At 49.1% G+C, this 25,821-nt stretch overlaps 1 protein-coding gene across 1 annotated transcript in view; it reads right to left on the reverse strand.

Annotated features, from left to right (window-relative positions):
- Positions 1 to 25,821, reverse strand: part of PITPNM3 (PITPNM family member 3) — a 65,756-nt gene that overhangs the window by 18,136 nt on the left and 21,799 nt on the right. The window contains exons 3-8 of the mRNA XM_015409115.1: positions 22,097 to 22,173; positions 20,147 to 20,382; positions 8,580 to 8,769; positions 6,940 to 7,059; positions 3,293 to 3,474; positions 1,498 to 1,670 (exon numbers count right to left, since the gene is read on the reverse strand). Of these exons, the coding sequence (XP_015264601.1) occupies positions 1,498 to 1,670; positions 3,293 to 3,474; positions 6,940 to 7,059; positions 8,580 to 8,769; positions 20,147 to 20,382; positions 22,097 to 22,173 (978 nt within the window). The remainder of the gene's footprint in view (positions 1 to 1,497; positions 1,671 to 3,292; positions 3,475 to 6,939; positions 7,060 to 8,579; positions 8,770 to 20,146; positions 20,383 to 22,096; positions 22,174 to 25,821) is intronic.

Here is a 25,821-nt window from a genome sequence, read left to right on the forward strand (position 1 = left end):
TGGTATTGTGCCGCTGGTTACTTGGACGGCCCTTGCTATCTCAAGCAGTGCTGTAATAGGACAGAATAGGCCTTCCTCAGGGCTAAGAGAAGAATCCCAACAGAACTCCGAGTGCTGCAAGGCCAAGCACATGACTGCAAACACTCATTCCGTGAAAGCTGATTAATGAACTCAATTACTAGCTGGGCCTAATAACTGGGGCTCGTGCCATTCTGCTAGGAAGCATGATCTGCCCCTTAACAGTTCGGCACTTGCTGTTCACAGGCCTCTTCGACGGCTCAATGAGCATTCAGCTCTGATTGCGAGAGCGCGTGCGGAACATTTTACAAAGCTCGAAAGAGTCAAAGCTGTGCAATCGTCTCAGCTGTTATTAAACAATGTTATGGCCTCGACAGTTAGAAGAAAAACCTTTAAAATGTTCCAGAAAATCTTCATGGAAGGATTCCAGTCTCATTGTTTTGCAAACGGGCCTCATGACCTGTAATTTTGAGGCATTGGGAATTGGTGGCTCTGTGGGAAAAGCTGAGCTTTCCAGAAGTCAGATGCTACAGCTGCCAAGGGGGGGGGAATGGGGTCCTCCTCTCAAGACAGCAAGCAGGCAGAATGCCTCTGCTCAGACTTCCCTCTTGGGCTTACATTCCCTACCCAAGGCAGCCCTCATTGATCAGAGCAGTGGTCCATCTAACCCTGCATCCTGGTGCCCACAGCAGCCAACTAGATGCTCCAGAAGGTTCCCAGCAAGAGCCCAAAGGCCAAAGCCTCCCCCAGGCAACTAGTACTTAGAAGGGGGCTTCATTTAGCCATCCTGCCTAATAGCTTGCCTCTTCCCCTTCTAAAGGCATCCAAGCTAAGAGCCGTTACCGCATCTTGTACAACTGAATTCCACAGCTAGATTTGAGTCCGGTAGCATCTTAGAGACCAACAAGATTCTGGGGGTATAAACTTTAGAGCAGTGGTGGCGAACCTATGGCACGGGTGCCAGAGGTGGCACTCAGAGCCCTCTCTGTGGGCACGCGTGCCATCGCCCCAGCCAGGCCCAGACCATCATTAAAGTGTCGCATTCTCTGCCAAATAATTTTAAGTAAACGAAAGCATTTGGGATTGCTTTCCTTACTTTGTTTGGATCATCTTAAGTTAATGTATGAGTTGTTTTTTTCCTAAAGTCAAACCTCAGTATTCAGGTTAAATTGCCGTATTGGCACTTTGTGATAAATAAGTGGGTTTTGGGTCGCAGTTTGGGCACTCGGTCTCTAAAAGGTTCGCCATCACTGCTTTAGAGGGTCAAAGCTCCCTTCATCAGATATATTCAAAAAAATCTCTTTGGTCCCTAAGGTGCTAACTGGACTCAGGTTGAGCTGTTCTACTACAGACCAACATGGCTACCCTCTGGGACTGATTTCCACCACAAGTAAATCATGCCCTGCACGAAAAGGAACTACTTTGTGTGTGTGTGTGTGCGCGCGCGCGCGTCCACCCATCCGAACTCTGGCTGCTCACCTTCCTGGCTGGGAAGCACCGTCCTCCTCATAGCCAGCACCAAACCGAGGGATGATCCGAAGAGGAAGAAATCAGAGACTTCGAATTCAAAACGACACAGACTGACGTCTGACACACTGGATGTGCTCATGGGGGGAAAGTCCGCATCCTCTTGCAGCATTGTTGAGTGGATACTGGGGGGGGGGGGGGGGGGGGGGGAGGAGGGGAGGAGACCAAGACACACACCTCCTTAGTTAAGAGGAGTGCCAGTCCACACAATTCAAGCAACAAAAAAGAAGGCAGAGGCCACTTTTAAAAAAGACTGCAGCCAGATGTCCTAAAACAACCGGAATGCACAAAAGCTCCTAGAAGCCTCTACTTGCATGGGGAGCAGAGAACCTTCTTGTCCTTCTGTGCAGTTGGTTTTTCCCCCTGCTCTTTGGGAGACAGGGACTGAGATCAGGGCTCTGCGAATCATACAACCCACAATGACTGCGACCTGCCTCCCCCTGTTATTAGATCATGTTCCTGTGGAGGCTTGCTCTGAGTTTTCCACTGCCAGTGTAGTCTATTCAGACTGGTGGCAGCTCTCCAGGATCTCAGGCAGAGGTTTTTCACATTGCCTTTAAAGCGGAGATGCTGGGGATAGAACAAGGGTTGGAATAGGCTCAAACCAGACACAAGGAAATACTCCTTTGCTCAACGAGTAACGAAAAAGTGGAATTTGCTACCAGTGGAGATAATGATGGCTGTGAGTAGAGAGAGCTTTAAAAGGGGGCTAAGACAGATTAATGGAGAAGAGGTCTAGCTGTGCCCACTAGCTGTGGTGACTGAAGGGAGCCTTCATGCATATAGGCAGCAAAACCTGTGAATACCAGTGCCAGCAATGCTCCCTCTAAGCGGTGGAGTCTTGTGAGCAGAAATTCTACTTTGTGAGCTACTGGCATTAAAATTGTGAGTGAGTGATTCGGCTGCTACATCAATTAGCTTGCTCTGGAGCCATCCTTCCTGAGCTAAGACGAAAATGTGTGTGCTGGAGGCTAAAAAAACTGTGAGCTAGCTCACACTAACTCAGCTTAGAGGGAACACTGGCCAGGCGGTAACATCAGAGGAAGGCCTTGACCTCTCTACACCCTGTTCATTTGGCCATCCAGGGCAACCAGTTGAACACTATATGAAACAGTATGCTAGATTGGTCCGACCCAGCAGGCTCTTCTTTCATTTCTGCAAGCAAAGCAAGTACTCTACTGCTGAGCCACGGCCCCTCCTTTCCCCGCAAAGTAATGAGGAGCAGAGCATGTTGGCTATTATAGCCCCCTTTCCTCCAAGAGAGGCCCATGTGGTCCCAGTAGGTTCACGGAAGCAGCTAAGACCCTCATTTTACAACAGACTTAGGTGGGCTGGCTGAGCTTCCGTTGCTGATTTTAAGAAGGGCTTTCTGCCATTGCTGGCGGCTTTTTTTTCTTGCACTCATTAGCATTTTGAACCCTTGTAATGCTTAGCATCACTGCAAGTACACGTCTCTGGTCTGAATGCATTAAATTGCCTTTTAAAACTCTTGAATGCTGCCTTCGGGGAACCTGGTTTGGATGGAAGGTGGATGTAGCATTTTAAAATCACAAAATCAATTGCAATTTATCTAGAAAAGTTCTGCTTCTTGCTTGCCCCAACCTCTTTTGCCCTGCAATATTTTTTTCCAGTCCCTTGTTGGATTGGGCTATGAATCCTCGACTCTACCTGTAAATCTTAAGATCTCTGCAACAATTGGCATAGAACACCTCTTAAGCAATTTCTCTGGGTGTGATCTTCAGTTTACCTGGACAGGAGGGCGTGATGCTGTGTGATGGAATCACAGTCATAGCTGGAGCAGTCACTTGGTTTCCGCGGCAACAGCTGCCTGGGCTCCTCCTCCTCCATCAGTCCAGAGATGTCAATGTTACTCTTGCTGAGGCGTTTGAGGTCTCCCAGGTTCGAGTCTTCAGGATTGAGGGGATTATCCTTTTTTAAGAGAAAATAATACAGCAAAATAAAAGGTTTTAATTTTTTTTTAATGGGTCAGGATATAGAAGTATTGCTGTTACAGAAATATTTTATAAAAGGAATAGGGTTGTAATAAAATTGAACTGTTCAGGATGGAGTTTTTATAAAAGCAGACAGGGCCTAAATTTATTGCATGTATTATCGCGTTTTGAGTGAATTGTTTTCTAATGTTTGTAAACTGTGTTTTGCATTGTTTATGGTATGCTGCATCTTATACTGTTTTCATTACTTGGCTCCCTAATTCTGTAATCCAGTCTTATTGCACTGTTTATTCTATTTACCTTTAAAGCCCTCTATGGTCAAGAACCTACCTACCTGAAGGACCGCCTTTCCCCACATGTTCCCCAGAGAGTACTACAGTCAGGGTCACAAGATCATCTGGCCCTCCCTGGCCCTAGGGACACCAGGCTGGTATCGACCAGGACCAGGGCTTTTTCTGTGGCAGCTCCAACTTGGAGGAATGAGCTTCTAGAAGAGATCAGGGCCCTGCGGGACCTTTCACAGTTCCGCAGGGCCGCGAAAACGGAGTCCTTCCGCCAGGCATTTAGGTAAGGAGCTGCGCTTCATCATCTATGCCCTGTTCCAATTCCATTTCCAGCCTGGCCCCGCCAATAGTGGATCCTACTGCTGAATGCAGGGCTTTTTTTGTAGAAAAAGCCCAGCAGGAACTCATTAGCATAATAGGCCACACCCCTATAGCATAACTCATTAGCCTATTAGGCCATACCCACATACCTTCCCTTGGCTTGACCGGGTGCACCGTGTCTGCAGGGACTCCGGCCGGCCCTTGCCTGGGAGCCCCGCAGCTGCAGGAAGCCCAAGCAAGCCCCCCTTGGCTTGCCTTCCCTTGGCTTGTCCGGGTGCCCCACAGCTGTGGGGAGCCCGGGCAAGCCGGCCCTTGGACAGGCATGGGGAGGCACTTAAATGCCTCCCCGATCCTTGCAGGGCCCCCCCCGCCTCGGAGTCATCGGGGAGGGATCGCTCTCCTGGCCTTCCCTCTGTAGCCACGCACGCAGAGGTTTGGGCTGTAGTGGGCGTGGCCAACTCTGAAGCCAGCCGGAACTCCGTTCCTGTGCGTTCCTGTCCAAAAATAGCCCTGGCTGAATGTATGTTTCATATGCACTTTACCACAGTTGTACCACCATCGCTATGTTAATGGTTTTAATAACTATGTTGTGTATTTTATATTGATATTTATATTGTTGTTTTATCTATTGCTTCTTATGGAAACCGCCCTAAGCCTGCCTTGGCAGGGAGGGTGGGGTAAAAATCAAATAAATAAATAAATACATGTTATGCTTTTTTATTGCATTGTTTTAAAAATGTTATGCTCCCCCCTTGAGCCTCGGTGAGAAAGGCGGACTAGAAATAAAGTAAATGAATGAATAACTTGACAGATCTTCCTTCATTATGGGCTTACCAGTCACAGTCACCACAAAGTAGTGTTGCCAGACCCCTGGTCTGGGCCCAACTTTGGGGGCTTCGATCCACTGCTGGCCAACTTGCCAGCAAGGGAAGCCCCACCCCCAAACAGGGATGTTGCCAGGTGATGTCATCATGTTGCCGGTGTGGAGGGGGGTGACACTCTAGTTTTTGGACAAACTCTATGGTTCCCACAAAGAATCCTGGGAATTGTAGTTTTTAGTTCAGCACCCTCCCTGAGGTGGTGGTGGTAGAGAGAGTGAGCTAGATGAGAAAATGATTGCTTCACTGATTTAAGTGTGTAGTAGAAGACACACCACTTGCCTTGAAAGCCCTTACTGGGGTCACCATAAGTCAATTACGACTTGACAGCATATACGTACCTATGAGACACACCTACTTTGGGACCAGAAAGTGCCTCATTGGGTTTCAGTGCTGCATTTAGACCAAATACTGAAGGCTCCTTACCCTTCTTATGCCATTCTTCTCTTGTGGAGAAATTTTGCTAAAAGCCGCCTGCTTGGTCTGCCTTGTACAGCCCTGGGGATTGATAATCATGTTCTGTGCAAGGCAGAGCTCCATACGTCACTAGGAAGAGAAACTCCTTGGCTCATCACCAACTTGCTCATCAAACAGCAGCTGGAAGTGGGTGATAATTTGAACATTCCTATAAATACTCCTTTCCCACCCAAAGATGTTTCCAGATTCAAAATGCAACCCCAGGATCTGATTTGGGGCCTTTTCAATATTGCCATGACGGAATCCAATCTTGTTATTTTAACAGTGCAATCCCAAGTAGTGTTACCTCTTTCTAAGCCCCACTGATATCAACTGACTTAGAAGGGCCTGCTTAGGTTTGCATTGCAAGTGTGGTAATCAATGGGGGGGGGGACAGAAGTGTGACATTCACTATAATAAAACTGTACACATGCCAAAAGCAGACCCAGCCAGACACAATGTAGGCATGTAAATGTCTAATCGTCAGTTCTCGCCCGTATCTTATTAACCTTTAATAATACCTTCCTCCACTTTCCAGTGCAGACTCCATTAGCTCCTGAATGAGTCTTGCAAATATTAGTTTTATATTAGTGCAGAGTCCAGAAACAAATTACTACTATGGCCCATTTTTAAATTGGCTGCAATCCTGTGTCTATTTACTTGAGATTTACCTCTGAGTGATCATGCGTAAGATCAGGTTGCAAGAGAATTGTAAAAGAAAAACAAGAGATGGCGGGTGGGAACAGCTAGTTAACAGGATCCAGTCCCCTGTTCAGAGTATTTTGGATCCTGGACTGGATATGCTCCCCCTAAGCCGTGGAGTCTTGTGAGCAAAAATTCTACTTTGTGAGCTACTGGCATTAAAGTTGTAAGCGAGTGATTTGGCTACTGCATCAATTAGTTTGCTCTGGAGCCATCTTTCCTAAGACAAAAATGTGTGAGCTGGAGACTAAAAAACTGTGAGCTAGCTCACACTAACTCAGTTTAGAGGGAACACTGGATCCCGCATCCTCCAACCGCCAAGCTTCCTAGCAGCTTGGGATCCTGATGCAGAGAAATTTGACAGGTGTGGCTGCCTTCAGGCCAAGAAAAGATCACAGGGCTTTCAAGCGCTGCTTCACAGAATGCTATCCCCCCCCCACCCCCAAGTCTGAACAAGAAATGTGCCAGAGACAGCCACCAGACACCCTGTGCAATCTGTCCTTTTATAAAAAGCAAAACAAAACAAAACAAAACCAATTAGGCAATCCATCACAGGCAGTCCACGGCATAAGAGAAGGGCTGAAAATCCTCAGCTAATTATCCGCTTGCGGAACAAGGCAGGCGGCAACAATGATTTTTCTCATCAGCTTTCCACAACAGCTAATGAACTCCGGCCGTGAAAGCCTTCGACGACATATTCAACTTTCTACCGTTTTCACCGACCAGCAAGGTGAAGCCTCTGGGGGTGTGTGGGTGAGGCTGCCTTTCTGTCCCTCAGACCCACCGCAGGAGCCGGCTTACCTGGACACTGCTGGAGCTGCCTCTCCTGCTGCTTGCTTGGCTTTCATCGGCCAGCCCGGTGCTGTAACAGATGGCATCGAACCCCAAGATCCCTCCCACGCAGTCCCCAATGAGGCACACCTGGAAGAAGAAGAACAGGTGGTCAAGCATGTTACTTGGCAGCTGAGTGACAGACACCTCTCGGGACTTCTTGTCCAGCGCACAAGAAGAATAAGGAAAAGGTTGGGTTCCTTCAATGCACAAAAATATGGATGGATTCAGAAGACAGGTGGAACCACATATCTACATGGCAATGACCATTGCATCAGGACCTTTCCTCCCATCGAGGTCTCGTGGAGAGAGGAAGTCTCCCCAGGTGGCCACACCACGAAGCCTTCAAACAATACTGGATTCTCACGCAGGTCAAGTCCATCAATACACATGAGGCAAGTTTGTGTATGAATGTAATGGACCTGGTCCCCTCCTTTGTCTTCTGCTCGACTCTTCGACTTCTGGTGTGAACTGCCCATGAGGTTCAAGCTAGACCACGAAGCTCTCCCACTCTTTGTTGCCTGGCCCCTTGTCCACAGCAACCTCTTCCAAGGGCTCAGATTCCTTTCCTGACCTCCCAGGTTGTCATCGGAACTCACACACCAACTAAGCCCGCATTCTATGGTGCAGCAATAGGATGTCTCTTATGAAATTAAGGGGGGAAACTGGACGGCATAAATGTAAAATGCTTATTAATGCCAACGCTGTGGTTAACGTATTTCCCCCCTTCATTTGCTTAACTTGGTATTAGATTTCCTAAATGTGAAGCTGCTGGGTGCAGCAGTGTGGGAGAGCACCAGAAAACACACACACACACACACACACACACACACACACACACACACACACAGTGTTAGTTTTTCTCAAGGCTTCCTCCTTCCTGACAGGGACTCTAAGTAGGAATAGGGAAATCTTTCCGATAGTTTTAGTCGTCATCATTACTTAGCATTGCTACGTATATATGTATTTGATTTTATTCTTGATCCCTGCCTTCACAGAAATCTCCTTCTCAAAAATCATTTCAAATGCTTTTTGCTGAGCTTTTGAGTCAGGGGGGTTTCTGTCTGGACCAGGGCCTTGGCTAGCAGTACACATAACCACGCCCAAATCTTCCATCTCAGTCCTCTTGGGGTTTGCTAGCTGGGAGGCTACTGGGAGGCTGGAAGCTGAACTGCAGCAAAGCAGCGTGGTCTTACCTTGTTGACTAGGCAAGGTCACAGGTCCGGACTCCCTGATTTGTGCCATGAATGGCCAGCCCATAGGCTTCATACAGCAAGGGCTGATATTGTAAACCTTCTTTTCTTTAGGAGTCTGTGGTCCGAGCAAACGCAGCCCTGGTTGCTTACTAACTTGACACAAAAGACTCCTGCAGCCCTTGACAGATCCTTTAATTTCCCACTAGCAATATCCAGTTGTGTTGCTTGCAATTTAAAAGGGGTGTGTGTGCGAAGAAAACCCATATATCACTTCAGCAAAACAGAGAGGAAGCAATTAGGTACAGACATGACAATGCTCTCATTTGAAGCAGAGAAATCCTCCTTTGTAGACACACGGGTGGAACTCAAACCCTCACATCCGTGCTGTCCATCAAACAGAAGGATGGATCATACCTGCCCATTAAAGCCGGTCCCGTCAGGAGATCTGAGAAATTCATTGTAAACCTGGTTGGCTCTGTTGATCACCATGGCAACCGCATCCTGGTACTGCGGGGAGGAGATGGCCAGCAATGGCAAGGCCGCTAGAGGGATGTGGTCTTCACTGCTGCTTAGAGATGTCTCATCATAACTGTAGGGATTTAGGCTAAAAAGAGAAGGAAGTGGTAGCAGTGCAATTGGCCTGGAGCTGAGAGGGGTATGCTATAAATAGCAGGGAGAGACACAGGGGGAGAAAAGTCACACTAAGCACAGTTTTCATATCTTGCAAATTTTTGACCCACAATTTGCAACCAGATGCTGACCAAATGGAGGTTTTTTTTTTTTTAAGTCTAACCACAGCGCATGTTCTCATTGCAAAATCTGGAGGAAAAACCCCCACTCCAGTGACAAGAACTGAACACCCCCGCCCTTCTAGTTTCAGACCAGAGCCTTGCTCAAGGATTGATGCAATTTCCCGAGGAAAAACAACCCCTTAAAACTTGTTGCTACCTCTTGACTGGCTAGCGTTATTCCATAAAGCAAGCCTCTAAAGAAGAACTGAATGCAAGGAACAGAGCCCCTGGATAACTGAGGACTCCTTGGGAGAATATTCATCTACTTTACAGAGATATTATAACCATTACGAGATGATGAATGCAAAGCCATTTGAAAACGCCGCTACTGCACAGAAGCTGAGAACCGTCACCAGAAAGACGCTTTGAAAGTTCCAGAGGAAGCCTGCAATTCCTCTGGCAGGCTACTCGGAAGAGGGGAGGTGTTCATTCTGCCAGAAAGGGGCAAAATGAGCATGCATCCGGGTTGCATGTGTGTGCTTGCACATCTCCTTTTTGCACGACAATAAAGCACATGTCATTCCTCCGTCCTTCTTGCTCCTTGTATGCAACATCCAAATTGCCTCTAGCCAGCCTACTTCTCAGGACTTCCAAAAGACAAAGGCTTCATTCGTTCATTCACAACTCCAACCAGCCTCAAGTGACTTTCTAAAAGGTCCTGCCCCCGACCCTTAGCTGCCAAACCTGAGTCACCGCAAAGAACACAGTCCCGTCTTGCTAGGCACATCTCTGCACACTTGAAGGCAGTCTGCAAGCCCCCTCCCAGCTTCCTCTACTCCAAGCATAGGAAGCCCCCATCTGCATTCCTCAAATTCATCCTCCTGAGTCCTGACACCCCCCTGAGCTGGGACCAGGGCTCACCAGGGTGCAGTGTTCCCTCTAAGCTGAGTTAGTGTGAGCTAGCTCGCAGTTCTTTTAGCCTCCAGCTCACACATTTTTGCCTGAGCTCAGGAAGGATGGCTCTAGAGCAAACTAATGTATGCAGTAGCCAAATTGCTCGCTCACAACGTTAAGGCCAGTAGCTCACCAAGTAGAATTTTTGCTCACAAGGCTCCACAGCTTAGAGGGAGTATTGCCAGGATGTCTCCTTCATTACAAAGAACACTTTTACATCTGGTTCCCAGACCAGGTTTTGGTCATTGTTTGGGCAGTTGTAAGGGGGGGGGGGCCCTGAGAGCAGAGGTTCCAAGGCACATCAAGTGCCGGAACAGACTCTCTCTTTGGAGAAACTGCCTTGGCTTGAGGGGTCACAGAAGGAGGTTTTCTCATGTTTACTCCCCAAGCTGCAGCAGGCAGCTCTTGCAAGGAGACCTGCTTTGCAGAGCAAACTTAGACACCCCTTCTCCCATCTCACCACGCCTGGGCCTTGGCAGCTGCTGTGTGTTCCTGGACTTTGCCTGAAGGCGTCCAACACATGACAGACTTGAAAGCAAACTCTCCCTTGCACCAGCTGGACTTCTGACAGTCTGAATCCACAAGACTGAGCCCCAGAGCCTGTGGAAACAAACTACTCCTGCCAAAGCACAGCCAATGTAAGAAGTCACCACACTGGGGAAAACTGAAGGCACGCAGGGGAGGAAAGTTCCCACTGAGTTGGGGACTGGTAACGATGAACACGCCCTGACCTGGATAGCACGGTCTAGCCCGATCTTGTCAGATCTCAGATGCGGAGCAAGTCCGACCTTGGTCAGTATTTGGATGGGAGACCTCCAAGGAACACCAGGGTTGTGATGCAGAAGCAGGCAATAGCAAACCACCTCCAAGCATCCCTTGCCTTGAAAACTCCACCAGGGGTCGCCGTAAGTCAGCTGAGACTTGATGGCAAAAAAACTGATGCATGGGCAGGAAGACGGCAAGCTATAGCTTGATCTCATCAGATCTCAGAAGCTAAGCAGTTCTGTGTGCAGTTCTGGTCACCACACCTTAAAAAGGATATTATAGCTTTGGAAAAAGTGCAGAAAAGGGCAACTCGAATGATAAAGGGGTTGGAACACTTTCCCTATGAGGAAAGGTTAAGGCACTTAGGGCTCTTTAGCTTGGAGAAACGACGACTGAGGGGTGACATGATTGAGGTTTATAAGATTATGCATGGGAAAGAGCAGGTAGAGAAAGAGGTACTGTTCTCCCTTTCTCACAATACAAGAACCCGTGGGCACTCCATGAAATTGCTGAGCGGTCGGGTTAGAACAGATAAAAGGAAGTACTTCTTCACCCAAAGAGTGATTAACACATGGAATTCACTGCCACAGGAAGTGGTGGCGGCTACAAGCATGGACGGCTTCAAAAGGGAATTAGATAAGCATATGGAGCAGAGGTCCATCAGTGGCTATTAGCCACAAGGTATAGATAGGGGCTCTGGGGCAAGTGATTCTCTGTCTTCTTGGTGCTTGGGGGGGGGTCAACAGTGGGAGGGCTTCTAATGTCCTGGCCCCACTGGTGGACCTTCTGATGGCACCTGGTATTTCTGACCACTGTGTGATACAGTGTGTTGGACTGGATGGGCCTTTGGCCTGATCTAACATTGGCATCTCTTGTGCTCTTAAGCAGGGTCAGTACTTGGATGGGAGACCACCAAGGAAGACTTTGCAGAGGAAGGCAAGCCACCTCTGCTTATCACTTGCTATGGGGATGCTGTCAGTCAGCTGTGTCCTGATGGCACTTTTGTATGCAATGACTGCCGAGGAGGAGGAGGAGAAGAGATTGGATTTACATCCCACCCTTCACTCGGGAGTCTCAGAGCGGCTTGCAACATCCTTTCCTTTCCCCTCCCCACAACAGACACCCTGTGAGGTAGGTGGGACTGGGAGAGCTCTTTCTAGAACTGCTCTTGAGAGAACAGCTCTGAGAGAACTTGTGACTGACCCAAGGTCACATCAGCAGCTGCATGGGAGTGGGGAATCAAACCCGGTTCTCCCAGATTAGAGTCCGTGCTCTTAACCACTACACCAAACAGGCTCTACCAAAAGCAGGAAAGGAGACAGTGAGAGCAACATGCCTCCCATCCCGTCCCCATGGTAGTGCCCACCTTGGCAAGGCAAGGCAAGGACACCATAGGAAGGGGAAAGAAGGCTACTCTTGAAAATGACATCCATTATTTCCCAAAGCAAACCATGTGTCCTTCTAATGCCCTCATCTGCATTCTGCAGAATCCTGCCTCTTTTGCTGGCTACCGCCAAGTGGTTGCTGTCTAGCTCCCAACCTGTGCATGTGGATGCATCTGGTAGCCTTGAGGCATGGCTTGGTGGAAGTGCTTCGCATAACAGTGAGTCCCTGGTTCAAGCCCTGGCACCTCCAGCTGGAAGGGTCAAATAGCAAGGATGAGGTAGCAGCTTAAAATGAAAGATCTTTGCCTGAGACTTTGGAGAGGGGCTGCCATTCAGACTAGGCACTTTGACCTTGATAGACCAGAGATCTGATTTAGCGTAAGACAGTTTAATGTGTCCTTGCACAGCTGGCAGCCACCAGCCATCAATCTTCACTGACAAAAGCCGCATGTAGCCATCAGTCCCATCAAAAAGAAATATTGGTATCTACTAGCGAGAGGGGGGGGGGGAGAGAGAGAGAGAGAGAGAGAGAGCGCTCTCTTTGCCTGCCATCACACAGCATTCTCCCTAAAACAGCTGTCTGCCCATGGCATCTCAGAAGAGCTCGGCTGTAGCCACAAGGTGGCAGCAAGATGCTGACAGGAGCCAAGAGGAAGGCCTTGGCCCACAGGCCTGGGCCGAGTATGCTGGAACACACCCTGGGGCTCTCTGCTTTTTGGTGGCTGATCTCAATGGAAGACAGGCAGTTTGTTGGAGTGACTCAGCATGCCTGGACATTGGGGGTGGTGGTGCTGCTGCTCCTGCATCACTCTAAATGTGTACTGATGTTATCTCCTTGAATGGGATGCCTCTCTTTGTCTTAACCTGGGAGCTGCCCTCTGACCCCCCCCCCCTCTCTGTCCTCTCACCTCACTCACCCACATGACATTCCATGGAGACACACGTCTCTGCAGGTCTCTCCTGTCCTCATACTCCCACACACATGATGGCGGACAAGGTGGCCACTTGTGATAGGGAAAAAGTACTCTTTAAATTAGGCTTCTTTCTGTTTTGACTGCAACCTGAATGTGAACTGGATCTTCTTGAATAAATGCAAGTTTACCTTTTTTGCAATATATTTCTTGGGAGGATTTATTTACTGCACTCAGGATCCATGACTGGGCAACATTCTGCTATATTAACCAAATATCCCCAGACAGTTCTACCCTGGGGTGGGGGAACATGCTGTATTTTTTTTTTGTCGGGGGGGGGGAGGGGGGGGAAGGGGGGGGGACCCTCCAGTGTTTTTGCTGCATCAGAGCTCGTCCAAACAACATTCTGCGTCCAAAGCAGCAAAACAGCCTTTTTTGTCCTGTAGCTGTTTCATGTGTGCTCCGTCAATCTCCCAATTAATTGACTTTGGTGGGGCTTTCAAGGTAAGAGACGGTCAAAGGTGGTTTGCCATTGCCTGCCTTCCTGCTGTGACCCTGGCCGGCCCCTGCTCAGCTTCTGAGATCATGTTAGCCTGGGTTGCCACTTCATAAAGACCACTGAAATGCAAAATGCACAAAGAAACTCCCGTTAATATTTGTGGAACTTGGGAAAACTTAAAAACAACCACAACCACAAACAATTGTACATCTTTAGAAGGAAAAATGGAAAAGACCATGATTTGTGTCACACAAGCTAACACAGAAGGCAATGAGGCAAGCATTCAGGCCAGGAACCTCCAAGACAGAAACAAATGTTCCAGAGAATCAAGGAATCTGAGCATGCTCAAGAGGCCAGCAAGTCCCACCACCAACCTTTGCAATCCTGACTCCACTGCCCCAAAGCAGAGAGGGCAGGTACAATGCCAGGTGGCTCCAGCAAGTCAGCCAAGCTACTTTGATCAGAGAGAGCAAAGCAATGGGCGGTAGCCAGACTCTATGTGCAAGCAACCTCACCCCACTGTACCCTCTCAAAAAGCACCCGCTGCTGTGTCCGTCACCTGGCTCTAGCTCTGGTAGTCATACTCCCCCCCTCCCCAACCCTTTGTCGCTCTCTTGGAACACAGCAGTTCCACTAATGGCCACCAGAGACAATGCAACACTCTGTGACATCAGGGCAATTCATCCAATCACTGACAGAGGCCCAGTTGACCATATACTAAAATATGGCACAGAGGGGTGGAGTAGACAGAGACCTAATAGTAAGTGATGCGGTTCAGTCTATCATGTGAAACTGTGGCTTGCAGTTGAAGGTGAAATGCAGCTAGGATCCTGTACTGGGGCCCTTGCACTGGGACAAGACTACAACTCACATGGTATCAAAACATCTGCAGTGTTGCACAGGCACAGCTGTACTGTGCAAGGCTGTGAACGAGTCAGATGCACCTGGAACTGGGGAGCATGTTGAAAAGGGAGGAGCACCAAATGTGGTTCTAACCAGGCTCTCCTGCAGCCAAACTGCACCCACCAAAGAAGGCTCTTGCTTAAGCATGAAGCTCCACTAAAGGCCCAAAGCCCAATCAAACTACAGGAGTTCAGTTGGCTGGCACCAGCCATCAATGCTCCCTCTAAGCTCTGGAGTCTTGTAAGCAGAAACTCTACTTTGTGAGCTGCTGGCATTAAAGTTGTGAGCAAACGATTTGGCTGCTGCATGAATTAGTTTGCTCTGGAACCATCCTTCCTGAGCTAAGACAAAAATGTGTGAGCTGGAGGCTAAAAAACTGTGAGCTAGCTCACACCAACTCAGCTTAGAGGGAACACTGCCAGCCATGCACACAGCCTGCCACAACTGCAGTCGCCCTGCCAGCCCCCCTTCCATCGTTCTTCCTCCCAGTGGTGCCTCGCTATATGTAGCACTGACAAGCCACAGGCAAAGCTGATTGTCCTCTAATTGGGGGTTGACTCGGTACGGTTCAGTGATGTGACAATCATCAGCGATAGCAGGAAGGAGGAGAGGCCAGAGGCCGGCGGGGCCTCAGCTGGAAGCTCTCACACTGCTGTTGCGTTTCAGAGCCATAAGCCTCCATGGAAGCCACCTCTCTCGGCGGTGCAGAAAAAACAGGATGATGTCTCGCGAAGCTGCTGAGGGCTTGACATTGCTCTTCCCATTTTACTGTGTTAGGGATGCTCTCGAAGTACTGCCACAGGCATGAGCAGGCCAGAAACTGTCGCCGTTTCACCCACAGAACCGCTGCTAGGAAACAGCTTGTCAGGGCCAGTCTGGGCCAAAGGAGACAGCACCCAAACCAAGACCCAGAGGAAGTGTTCCCCATCCCGTCTCCTGGGAAGAGAGGCAGGAACCAGAGCCTGAAGTGTAGCAGGCAAAAGGTCTGTTGGGCAGCCAAGGGAGGAAAGACGAGCTCTGGAATGAGCTTTAACTTGGGCTCATGCTGCCCTGCCTGCTCTTGGGGTGCCAGAGGTAACTGCACAGTTAACCTTGGTGTGTGGTAAAGGATGCACCCCTGCCTGCCAGGACTGAGCAGGGATGAGGGGAACCACCTTCTAGGGAGGTTGCTCAGTAGGGATGTGCATTCCGTTTGTCTGAACTGAATGCACCCCCGAAAATGGCCCATTTGGGCCCCTTTCAGGCTGTTGCGGGCCGATTCAGATTCTCTGGTCTGAATCAGCTTGCCGCCAAATTGCTGCCGAATTTCGGTGGCAATTTGACCCCATTATATCCTATGGGCCACTGAAGTCAATGGCGAAAACATAGGGTATATCCTGGGGGCTGGAGGGGAGGGGGTTTGAGGGGGAGGCTCCAAACTCGCAGGGTAACTGCTGGAGCCTCTCCCCAACATACCCAACCAAGTTTCATGAACATTGGACCAGGGGGTTCAATTCTACGGGCCCCCAAACAGGTTGCCCCCATCCCCTCTACTGTTCTCTATGGTGGGAAAAAAGTAACACCATCCCTGTGGCACCTTGGGTACGTTTATGTATACATGTGTCTAGGTAAAGTGAGTAGAACTCCCAAAGATTTTATGAAGGTCATATGGAAAGGAAGAGTACTGGGAACACAAAATAAGAAACAGAAAGCTGGGAGAGCAGCCCTTTTCCAGATACTTTGGAAGAGATGTAAAGTTTGGGTGATGTTTCTTTATTGCTAGCCCCTACTTCTTCACATCATTTGCAAAGATTGCAGCAAAAAAATGTTATGGGAAGGGAAGGGACAACTTCTTCCTTCTGCTCTGCCCAATTTGCAGGTATCAGCTGAGCTTATGATTAAATATAGGGCTGCACCATATATGCTCTTTGGGACCAAAACGTATCCTTCCAGGCTGTGTGTGAGATTTCCCAGGGGGTGGTGAACCCTTCTATGATTTGAATATTCATATTTTTCTTTTGATCATGTGTACAGGTGTTGTTTTCCCCAGTCTGCACCATGTTCTAATTACAGCATTTCCCCCTTCTTCCAGGATTAGTCAGGGATCATGTAGTCAAAGGGATGACATTGTAACAGTACATTGACCATCAGGTTCAACTACACGATGTCATCATGAAGGGCAAAAGCCGACTAAAGAAGAATCAGCAAGAGACCCTGACGGAAAACATTTTCACAGCCCTTGCTGAAAACATTTACCAGGGCGAGGACCGCTTTCCAGCACAGCCAAAGATTTCCCTGAAATAAAGTGAAGCAGTTGTGGTTGAGAACATAAGAACAGTCCTGCTGGATCACCTGTGGTCAATCTAGTCCGGCATCCTGTCTCACACAATGGCCAACCAATTACTCTGGGTGACCAGACAAACAGGCTGAGGCCAACACCTTCCCCTGATGTTGCTTCCTGGCACTGGGATTTAGAGGGCGACTGCCTCTGGGCGTGGAGATTCTCTTCAGTCATCATGGCTAGCAGCCAGTGATAGACCTATCCTCCATGAATCTGTCTAATACCCTTTTAAAGCCATCTATGTCAGTGGCCATCACCAATGCTCCCTCTAAGCTGTGGAGTCTTGTGAGCAAAAATTCTGCTTTGTGAACTATTGGCATTAAACGTGTGAGCAGGAGATTTGGCTATTGAATAAATTAGTTTGCCCTGGAGCCATCCCTCCTGAGCTAAGACAAAAATGTGTGAGCCGGAGGCTAAAGAACTGTGAGCTAGCTCACACTAACTCAGCTTAGAGGGAACACTGGCCGTCACTACACCCTCTGGCAGCAAATTCCACATTTCCATCACTTGCTGTGTAAAGAGGTATTCCTTTTGTCTGTCCTGAATCTACTGCCCATCAGCTTCATTGGATGTCCTCGAGTTTTAGTATTCTGGCCGTCGTTTTAATTTTAAGTCTTTTCCTGGGCTTCGCATGTCTGTTTCTGTTCCTGAAAGAACACAGGCCACACCATTCCCTTGGCCATTCGGTCAACGTGACCCAGGACACATTGCCATTTGGATTACGCATCTCTGAACACAGAGAAACTCGAGGAACAAGCCAGCGAAATCCAACCACTTCCATTGCAGTTATTTAAGTTAATGTTGGTTGGTGCAGAGATGCACAGCAATACAGCAATTGGAGCAGGAGGTAGATGTCTGTTCACTAACTGCCAATTATACTGAAGAGATTTTGATTGCTGGGGGTGCGGGGGAGGGGGGGAGAGGTTCCATTTCATTTCTGAACGTACACTATATTGAACAACTACTGAAAAGCCACTCCAAGGTTTTAAATTATAACTAGGCCCAGTTCTATGTTATAGGCAGCTTCCCAGAGTGCTGTGAGCCTCCTGGCTTACGCCTCTCGAGGAAAGGGAAGCAGAACCACCACTAGAATAAAAAAATAAAATTAAGAAGACTTGGATACCCTCATTTTATGTTACGTTCGTTATGTCTGTTTTGTTTGTTCTGCCTTGAAAATAAAACCGTATTAAAAATAATTAATCCCAGGGAGTGGGCAAAGTGGGTCACGATTAGATGGCCAGCCTCCCACTTCTCTTTCCCAGTTTCCCTCCACTCACATAGAATGAAATCTTGCATAGGACAGAACTAGACGCTTTCAATGGGCTGCAAACACCCACCTTTCGCACAGCGTAGAGCAGCCAAGGCATGGTATTCTCCAGCCCCAGTGAAACACTAGCTGGCAAAAGCATTTCGACATAATCCTCTTGATTCAAGGGGTGCCTGATTTACCCTGGTTTTCAGAGACATCTGACATCACAGCCGAGTGACAAATCCCCATGGTTGACTCCTACGGGTTGGAGCCAGCCAGACTTCACGCAAACCTGCCCAGTCCTCTTCCTCACTACGGTTCCCAATCCCCTATGGCTTTTGTCGATGAACCCCACCACTGGGTGGATAAATGGGACCCCACCCCCTTTTTTCGCCAGGGGAAAAGCTAGCTGGATACAACCCCATGACTCCCTTACATCTTATGATTCCCTACCACCAAGCATCACTCCAAAGACTTCCTTCAACAAAGAAAGACTTTTGTCCATCAGGGGGGGAAAAAGTCTTTCTCTACCGGAGGAAGTGTTTTCCTGTCGAAGGAATACCTAGCGGAAGAGAATTCTATAATCCAGGTTATCTGAAGTGAGTCATAGGATCCAACCCTGTGCTTCCACTGAGAGCCAGATGTCTTTTCTGTAAATCGTGTATCTAGATGCAGGTGGGGAAGCCATGTTGGTCTGAAGCAGCAGAACACAGTTTGAATCCAGCGGCACCTTTAAGACCAACAAAGTTTTATTCAAGGTATAAGCTTTCGGGTGCAGGCCCGCTTCCTCAGATACACAGATACGTGTGTGCACATGCAAGCTCATACCTTGAATAAAACTCTGTTGGTCTCAAAGGTGCCACTGAATTCAAACTGTGTTCTACTTCATGTAGCTGACGCGGCAGCCTTCGCCAACTGTAACTCTGAGGAAAGGCACAGGTTTTCGCCATACTTTCTCCCCATATGCAGTGACTGCCTCCCGTAGCAGTAACTCAAATCAAGGTGAAAATGGGTCTTTCGCTAACTTCTCCCATAACAGTTTCTGTGTCGCTTTGTCCCGAACTTTCTCTGCCTCCGTACCAGTTTCAGCCAAGGGACTTCGAGTTAAGCAGCATGTCTGAGCTTTCCAGACGGCAGTAAATATTAGACTAAACCCATCCCTGCGGGGCAATAGGCTGAATATTCCTGTTCTCGAAAGCAGCATTTCATTTTCGCAAAGACTCGTTCTTCAGCTGAAATGCCATAATGGCAGGTTTTTTACTTCCATAAATCTGGGCTCTGAGAATTCCTTTCAGGAGCCTCGGAAAGCCACAGTACTGAAATAAGCGTGGCACAAGCTGCTGGTTAAAACATCACTCTCGTTATCTTTTATGTGAAAGGCACTGCTTCAGATTGGGGGCAATAATTTAAATTTACTAAAGCCAGCGCATTTAGGCCCATAAGGCTGATCCTCTGCTTGCCTCCATCAATGACAGATCCTCAGTGATCGCTGGTTGTTTCCATTTCCTGCTAGGAAACTGAGGCAGAGAGTGGCTTGCCTGAGGTAAGATGGTCCATCTGTCCCCCAAGACCTTCACATACAGTAGGCCAGGCATTTCCATCTGGAGCCTTCTGCTACCTCTGCCCTCAGGAAGTTCCCCTCCTCACACATGCCTTATACTGAATCAGATCATTGGCTTATCGACGTCAGTAGTGTCTTCTACAGGGGTCCCCGACCTTTTTGAGCCTGTGGGTAACTTTGGGATTCCGATACAGCATGGCGGGCACAGATGCAAAATGGCTACCAGAAAATGACTCCTGCAGGAGGCAGAGCCAGCCACCAAATGGCTGCCACAGGTTACCTTCAACTACACAGTGCTGTTGCAGTGGCAGTGACTGCCAAAGCAAAGCTTCTTAAAATCTGCACAGCCAATCAAATCTCCAAAGGCCAATCAGAACCCTTGCTGAGCAAAAGCTCCGCCGGACACCACCCACTTTCTAAAAACACTTGGCAGGCACCAGGAAAGGTGTCGTGGGGGCCATGGCACCCACAGATACCATGTTGGGGACTCCTGGTCTACTCAGACTGTCAGCCAGCTCTCCAGGATCTCAGGATGAGATCTTTCACTTCACCTGCTACCTGGATTCTTTGAAATGGAGATGCAAGGGACCAAACCTGGGGCCAAGCAGATGCTCTACCACTGAGCCACGGGGCCCGTCCCTCCTCAGTTGGGGGTCTAATCCTTTGAGCAAAGCAGGCAAAAGTAAGCAATCACGGGACTCACTTGGCCACGAGAGAGAAGGCCTCTGAGCAGACAGCCGGGCAGGGGACAAGCCTGATTAAGATGTGGCCAAGAGCAGCGGGGAAATGGGCTTGCGTCACCTTCTCAAACACCGCCGTGAAGGTGTTGATGTCTCCTGTCTTGCTGCTTGCCTCCCCTCCTCCCGTATCCAAGATGTTGCCCCCGTGAAGAACGAGAATCAGGACGTGAGTTTTACTGCTTCTTTGCTGACCTCCTTCCTAAAGAGAGAGAGAAAACCAGACGGTGTATTCAAAAGAACCGAGCCTCCCTGGGATAGATTTGGGAAGAACTGGTGGGCTGTGTGTGAGGGATTTTGAGATTTATGGTGTGGGTTGTGACCTACCTGTTATGGGTTGAAATGGCAACCAGGGGGGTGGGGAACAAAATCTAACAAAATTAAGAAAGTACAGGAGCCCAGGCTAGGCATCTCTACTGAGAGCCAGGGTGGTGTAGTGGTCAGCCTGGGATTGGGGGGACCTGGATTCAAATCCCTGCTCAGCCGTGAAGCTCTCCATTTATACTCTCTCAGGCTTAACCTACTTTAAAGGGAGAATAAAATGTAAGACAGGGAGAACCTACATCTGCTCTCCTGAATTCCTGGTTAGGCGGCCAGAACTGTGAGAGACATCTTTAAGAACACCATTTTGGGCTTACATTTTTTTTTATGCAGGGGACCATCTGACCAATCAAACCTGGAACCTCAAATTTCCTGCTTCAAACTTGTTCTATAAACTCTGCCCAGTAGTTTAACAGGGGAGGGGTCTATTTGAACACCAAGATCATCTGAAGTGAAAGCCTGTGTTGTTTAGAAGGGCTTAACTCAATTTGATTTCCCATATTAACTCTGTGGATGGCTTAGTTTGGCTTCAATCTGCCAGCCTTTAACATCTTTTGATGTTTTGAGATTGTTTTACTGGTTACTGTATAACTGTGATGCATTTTGTAAGCTACTCAGGGAAGGGGTTTCCTTGTAGACCAAAAAGTCAAGAGATCAATATTTTAATGAATTGAACTAAATTCAACAGGAAAAGCCCTCCACTTGAGGCCAGGAATCCCAGCATTTGCAGAACCTGGTGGGTCTTAAACAGCCTTCTTAGGCCAGTCCTCGAATCTCCGCCTAAGCGACCTCAGCCTGCCATGAGCTCCTTGGAGGAAGGATGGAATTAAAACGTGAGAACTGAAGTGGGCAAACGTTCATGCCATCCGACCGGGCAAAGTCGTTCTCAACATTTCAGGGAACAATCTGTCAACGCATCCCCCACAAATAACCAGCAAACAGGGTTGTCAACCTCCAGGTGGTGGCTGGAGATCTCCTGGAATTACAGCTGATCTCCAGGCGATAAGAGATCGGTTCACCTGGAGAAATGGCCACTTTGGAAGGTAGAATCTATGGCCCCACTGAAGTCCCTCCCTTCCTCAAACCCTGTCCTCCTCGGGCTCCACCCCCCAAATCTCCATGTACTTCCCAACCCAAAGCTGGGAACCTATTGGCAAATTTAGCTGGCCTTCGACCAAGAATGTCCTGACACCATGCAAGGAAGAGCAAAGAATTTGGAGACCTGGCGACTTTCAGTGGAGGAAAAAGCACCAAGATGCCACCCCTCAGAAGTCACAACAAAGCCTTCCCCTAGTGGGGGAGATTGCCCAGCATGCTGGCATCCAGAGAGACCCCTCCCTCCCCTCCACAGCAAGGGCAGGATGCAAATTGGAATCCACAGCAGCTGCGGAAACAACAGTGCTGCTCAGCGGTGACGTGGCTGCCACCACTCCATTCTCAACCGGCCTCCTGGAAGGAGGCACTGTTTCAATGGAAATCTCTTCTCCTGTCAAACCTTACAGTGTACATAGCCGGAGCTGAGGGCACCCCCTCAGTAAAATCCCAGTACTGTTGGACCAGCGGCTGCCTGAAGAGTGTTGGGGCAAAGGTCTCACCTCACTGTCCTCATGAATCTCAATGCTGCCTTGTGCAGGATAGCGCTGCTTCCTTAAAGAGGCCCTGTACAGTTCTCCTGAAAGAAGGGGGGGGGAGAGAGAAGAGAGAGAAAAACCCATGTTGGTTAAAACCCCAAACAACTTTCACTTCTGGTTGCGCCAACGTTGCAAAAGCCTGTAGGACGGCTGATTCATTTTCACGTACAGCGCAGCCTGGCGCTGCGATCTGGCCAGTTTTCCAATGGCATGACTATTGCCTGGTGAAGGCTCTTTTCATATAACGGGGGAATAGGAGAGAGAGAGGCTGTTTTTATTTGCTTTGTTTTTTATTGTTTCGTGCCTTTTAAAGTAATTTGCTGTAAAAGGCCCATCTGAAGCGCTAGGCTTGCAGCCGATCATAAATTTTTGTTTTTAGCCCAGGCTTTTCAGCGTCTCAAAAGCCGTTTCTCTAGATACTAGAGCTGTCCTTGGCTGCATTTTCCATTTCCCTCTCCCTCCTGATATCTCCTGGGCCAAAGGGTGCACCACAGATGAATCAGAATTTCCTGATGCCTCCATACTTTGACCCTTGGGTCTGCCCCTGGGCACATGGGCTCCTCCCACTGACCCCCACTGAGCTCCCCCCTCCCTTGACCTGCTTCTGAGAAGGTGGGGCTGGCCCCTTCCCAAATGTGTGTCATCCATTGCTAGTGGGAGTTACATGTCACATGTCATTCTGGGACCGAAAACGTGTCTTACATTAAAGGCTGTGGGAAGAAAAGATCTTGTCCCCCCTCTGCAGTTTTCCTATCCAAAAGAAAATCTCCACAAGCATATAAGAGAATGTGTGTATGTCACGGTTTCAGATCTTAGAATACCACTCGGGGAGGCTAACAGATGTAGATATTAATAAAGACATCAATATTTGTACTGAGATGGTGGCGTCCCAGGATGCTAGAATGAAATGTAGCACTTCAGACTACAGCCGGGGAAAGCAATTTTACAGACATTAAAAAAAAATGCAACAGAGAGCGCGCACAGCAGGGAACAGATTGGGCTAGAGCCTCTCTCCCTGAGGTGATAGTTCCCCCCCCCCCTTGTGGGGAATATTTTATGCAGTAGCCTTCAAAAACAGCGCTACCATCCCTTGTAATCCCACGTCCTGAAGTGGTAGAGATCCCATGAGCTAGTGCCACAGGACTTTATTACCGCATCCTGCTGCACGGATAAACCAGGTTTGCTCAAGCGCTGCTGCCAAGCGCTAAGAAAACCATGCTGGAGTTAGCGCATTCAGAAAAAGCTCCACTCCGCCACAGTCAAATAATAAAATCATCTCAGCTTCCCTTAACTAAAATTCTAGCTTTCAACAGCACAAGAAAGGCCTGCAGACGGGAGACAAACGCCGGCAGGGATCGATATAAAAATAGCTCTGGCTTCACTGTTTTGAAAACGGGCTTTTCCAACTGCCGTTTTGAGATGCTTGGAAGTGGCAGCCGCCACAGGCAAACCCTCGTTTCAAATCCGTGCCCCATTTTTTTTTTTTAAGGGAAAAGGACATCGGCTTTCTGTCAGACGTCGGCACCTAGGGACAGGGGAACAAAAACAGAATCTGGCTTTCCCCCCAGCGCAACGTTTGAACAGTGAAGACTCAAATTTGGCTGTCAGGAGGGCACTCTCAACCCCCTCCTGACTATGCAGGAAGCTATCCCTACTGCTCCCGGCGAGGAGAGGGAAAAGGACCCCGACCTTTCCCGGGAGGCCCAGGAGTGTGGGCATCTAGACCCAAACGGGGGGGGGGGGGATATTGCAGCAAAAGGAGGAGACAGGAGACGAGGCAGCAATTGGGCTAACCGACAACGATTTGATAGATAGAAAGCGGGGTGGCAGGTCGAGACTACACAGCAGAGAGAGAAGGAACCCTGGGTGGTGGCTAGGTTGCTTTAAGGATTGGGCGGTGGGCACTTCACGTGGTTCGACAGAAGTAAATAAAGAGCTGACAGGTGGACCCGAGGAGGAGGCTGAGGAGGTTGCGAGAGGGACAGAGGGGAGTGAAGTAACTCGAACTCGTCCAGTAACCCCTCATCGTTGAAAGAGAGTGCGGTCCAACTCTCAAACAACAACTCTGAGGTGAACCTGAGGCTATCCCTTCTGCCGATACACTCTGGAGCTAGTCCACGACCCGAACTACCCGCCCCAACAGTCACAAGCTGACATTGGCCTTCAAAGATGCCTGGCAGGCAGTGGAAGTTCCCAGCGACACATGGCTTCTCCATTTAGGGTTCCAGTCACTGTGAGCGACAGAGACAGCACTAAGGGAAGAGACAGACATGGTCGAAGCAGCACAGCAGAGGGCTGAATTCCCAGTTATGGTTCTTGGAAGCAGTGTTCCCTCTAAGCTGAGTTAGTGTGAGCTAGCTCAGAGTTTTTTAGACTCTGGCTCACACATTTTTGTCTCGGCTCAAGAAGGATGGCTCCAGAGCAAACTAATCTATGCAGTAGCCAAATTGCTCGCTCACAGCTTTAATGCCAGTAGGTCACAAAGTAGAACTTTTGCTCACATGACTCCACAGCTTAGAGAGAACATTGCTTGGAAGCACGCCAATGGTATTTTAAACTTTACCCCTGAAAATACGAAGTGTAAATTAACAGCAGGAGCACATCACAGTGTTTGCAAACATGCATGCAACAAACCCTCATGTATTCGCCAGCCGGGAACGGGTGCGGCTTCCCAGGCGAGTGCCCCTTTCAGAGACAATCCCAGCTTTGCCCTGAGTCATGTGCGAAAGGGTTTTCAGAAGCGCTGCACCCAGGGGTTCATTTGGGAAGAGAAAGATCCCGGGGCTGCAGCTCCATGCCCCAAACCGGCCAATATTAGGATAGACTAAGGAAGGAAGCTGGCCGACGGTAGGTGTTCGAGGTGAATGATCGCATCGGATCCTGTAGCCGTGGGTTATGACAGAGAGGGCCCACTCGTCAGAAGTGACGTGGCGCCAGGAACGGATGAAGGAAAACAGACGGGTTGTGCTGACGTGAGGACAGGGAAGTCAAAAGCTCTGCTTGGATGACTTGGCCTGCTTGGAACGAGATGTATGTAGGGTAGTACCAGCCTTCGTCCTTTGGAAGGAGGACTTTTGGCTGCCAGAATAAGACCTAGGCCTCCATCTGGTGTCCGGAGACTGATGGGACGATGGGACTCTCTGCCAAGAGCGGGACCAAGACCTCGTCCTCACCCCACCCTCCCCACCTCTACTCTAAGAGGTGTCCCTCCTTCTGCAGAAGGGAGCTATCGAACCCGTTCCATCTCGGTTCCGACACACGGGATTCTATTCCCAATATTTCACACTCCCGAAAGGGGATGGAGGTCTTCGTCCCATCCTAGACCTCAGAGAACTGAACAGGTTCATCACTTACCACCGCTTCCGCATGGTGTCCCTGCAGCAGGTCTTGCCGTTACTCCAGGGGGGTGTCTGGATGGCCACCCTTGACCTCCAGGACGCTTACTTCCATGTCACAATCCATCCCTCCTGTCGACAATACCCTGGAATGGTGGACCCAGCCATCCAGTCTTCTGCAAGGGGCCCTCTTCCCCCTCCGTCTCCAGAGGTTACGGTCACCACAGACGCTTCCTTGCAGGGATGGGGAGCTCACTCCATGGACATCTCCATAGGAGACATGTGGGACGAACACACCGCTCGTCGCCACATCAATTACCTGGAGCTGATGGCTATACAACACGCTGTTGCCAG

Source organism: Gekko japonicus, unplaced genomic scaffold (assembly GCF_001447785.1).
Source record: "Gekko japonicus isolate JY-2015 unplaced genomic scaffold, Gekko_japonicus_V1.1 scaffold98, whole genome shotgun sequence".
Lineage (NCBI taxonomy): Eukaryota > Metazoa > Chordata > Lepidosauria > Squamata > Gekkonidae > Gekko > Gekko japonicus.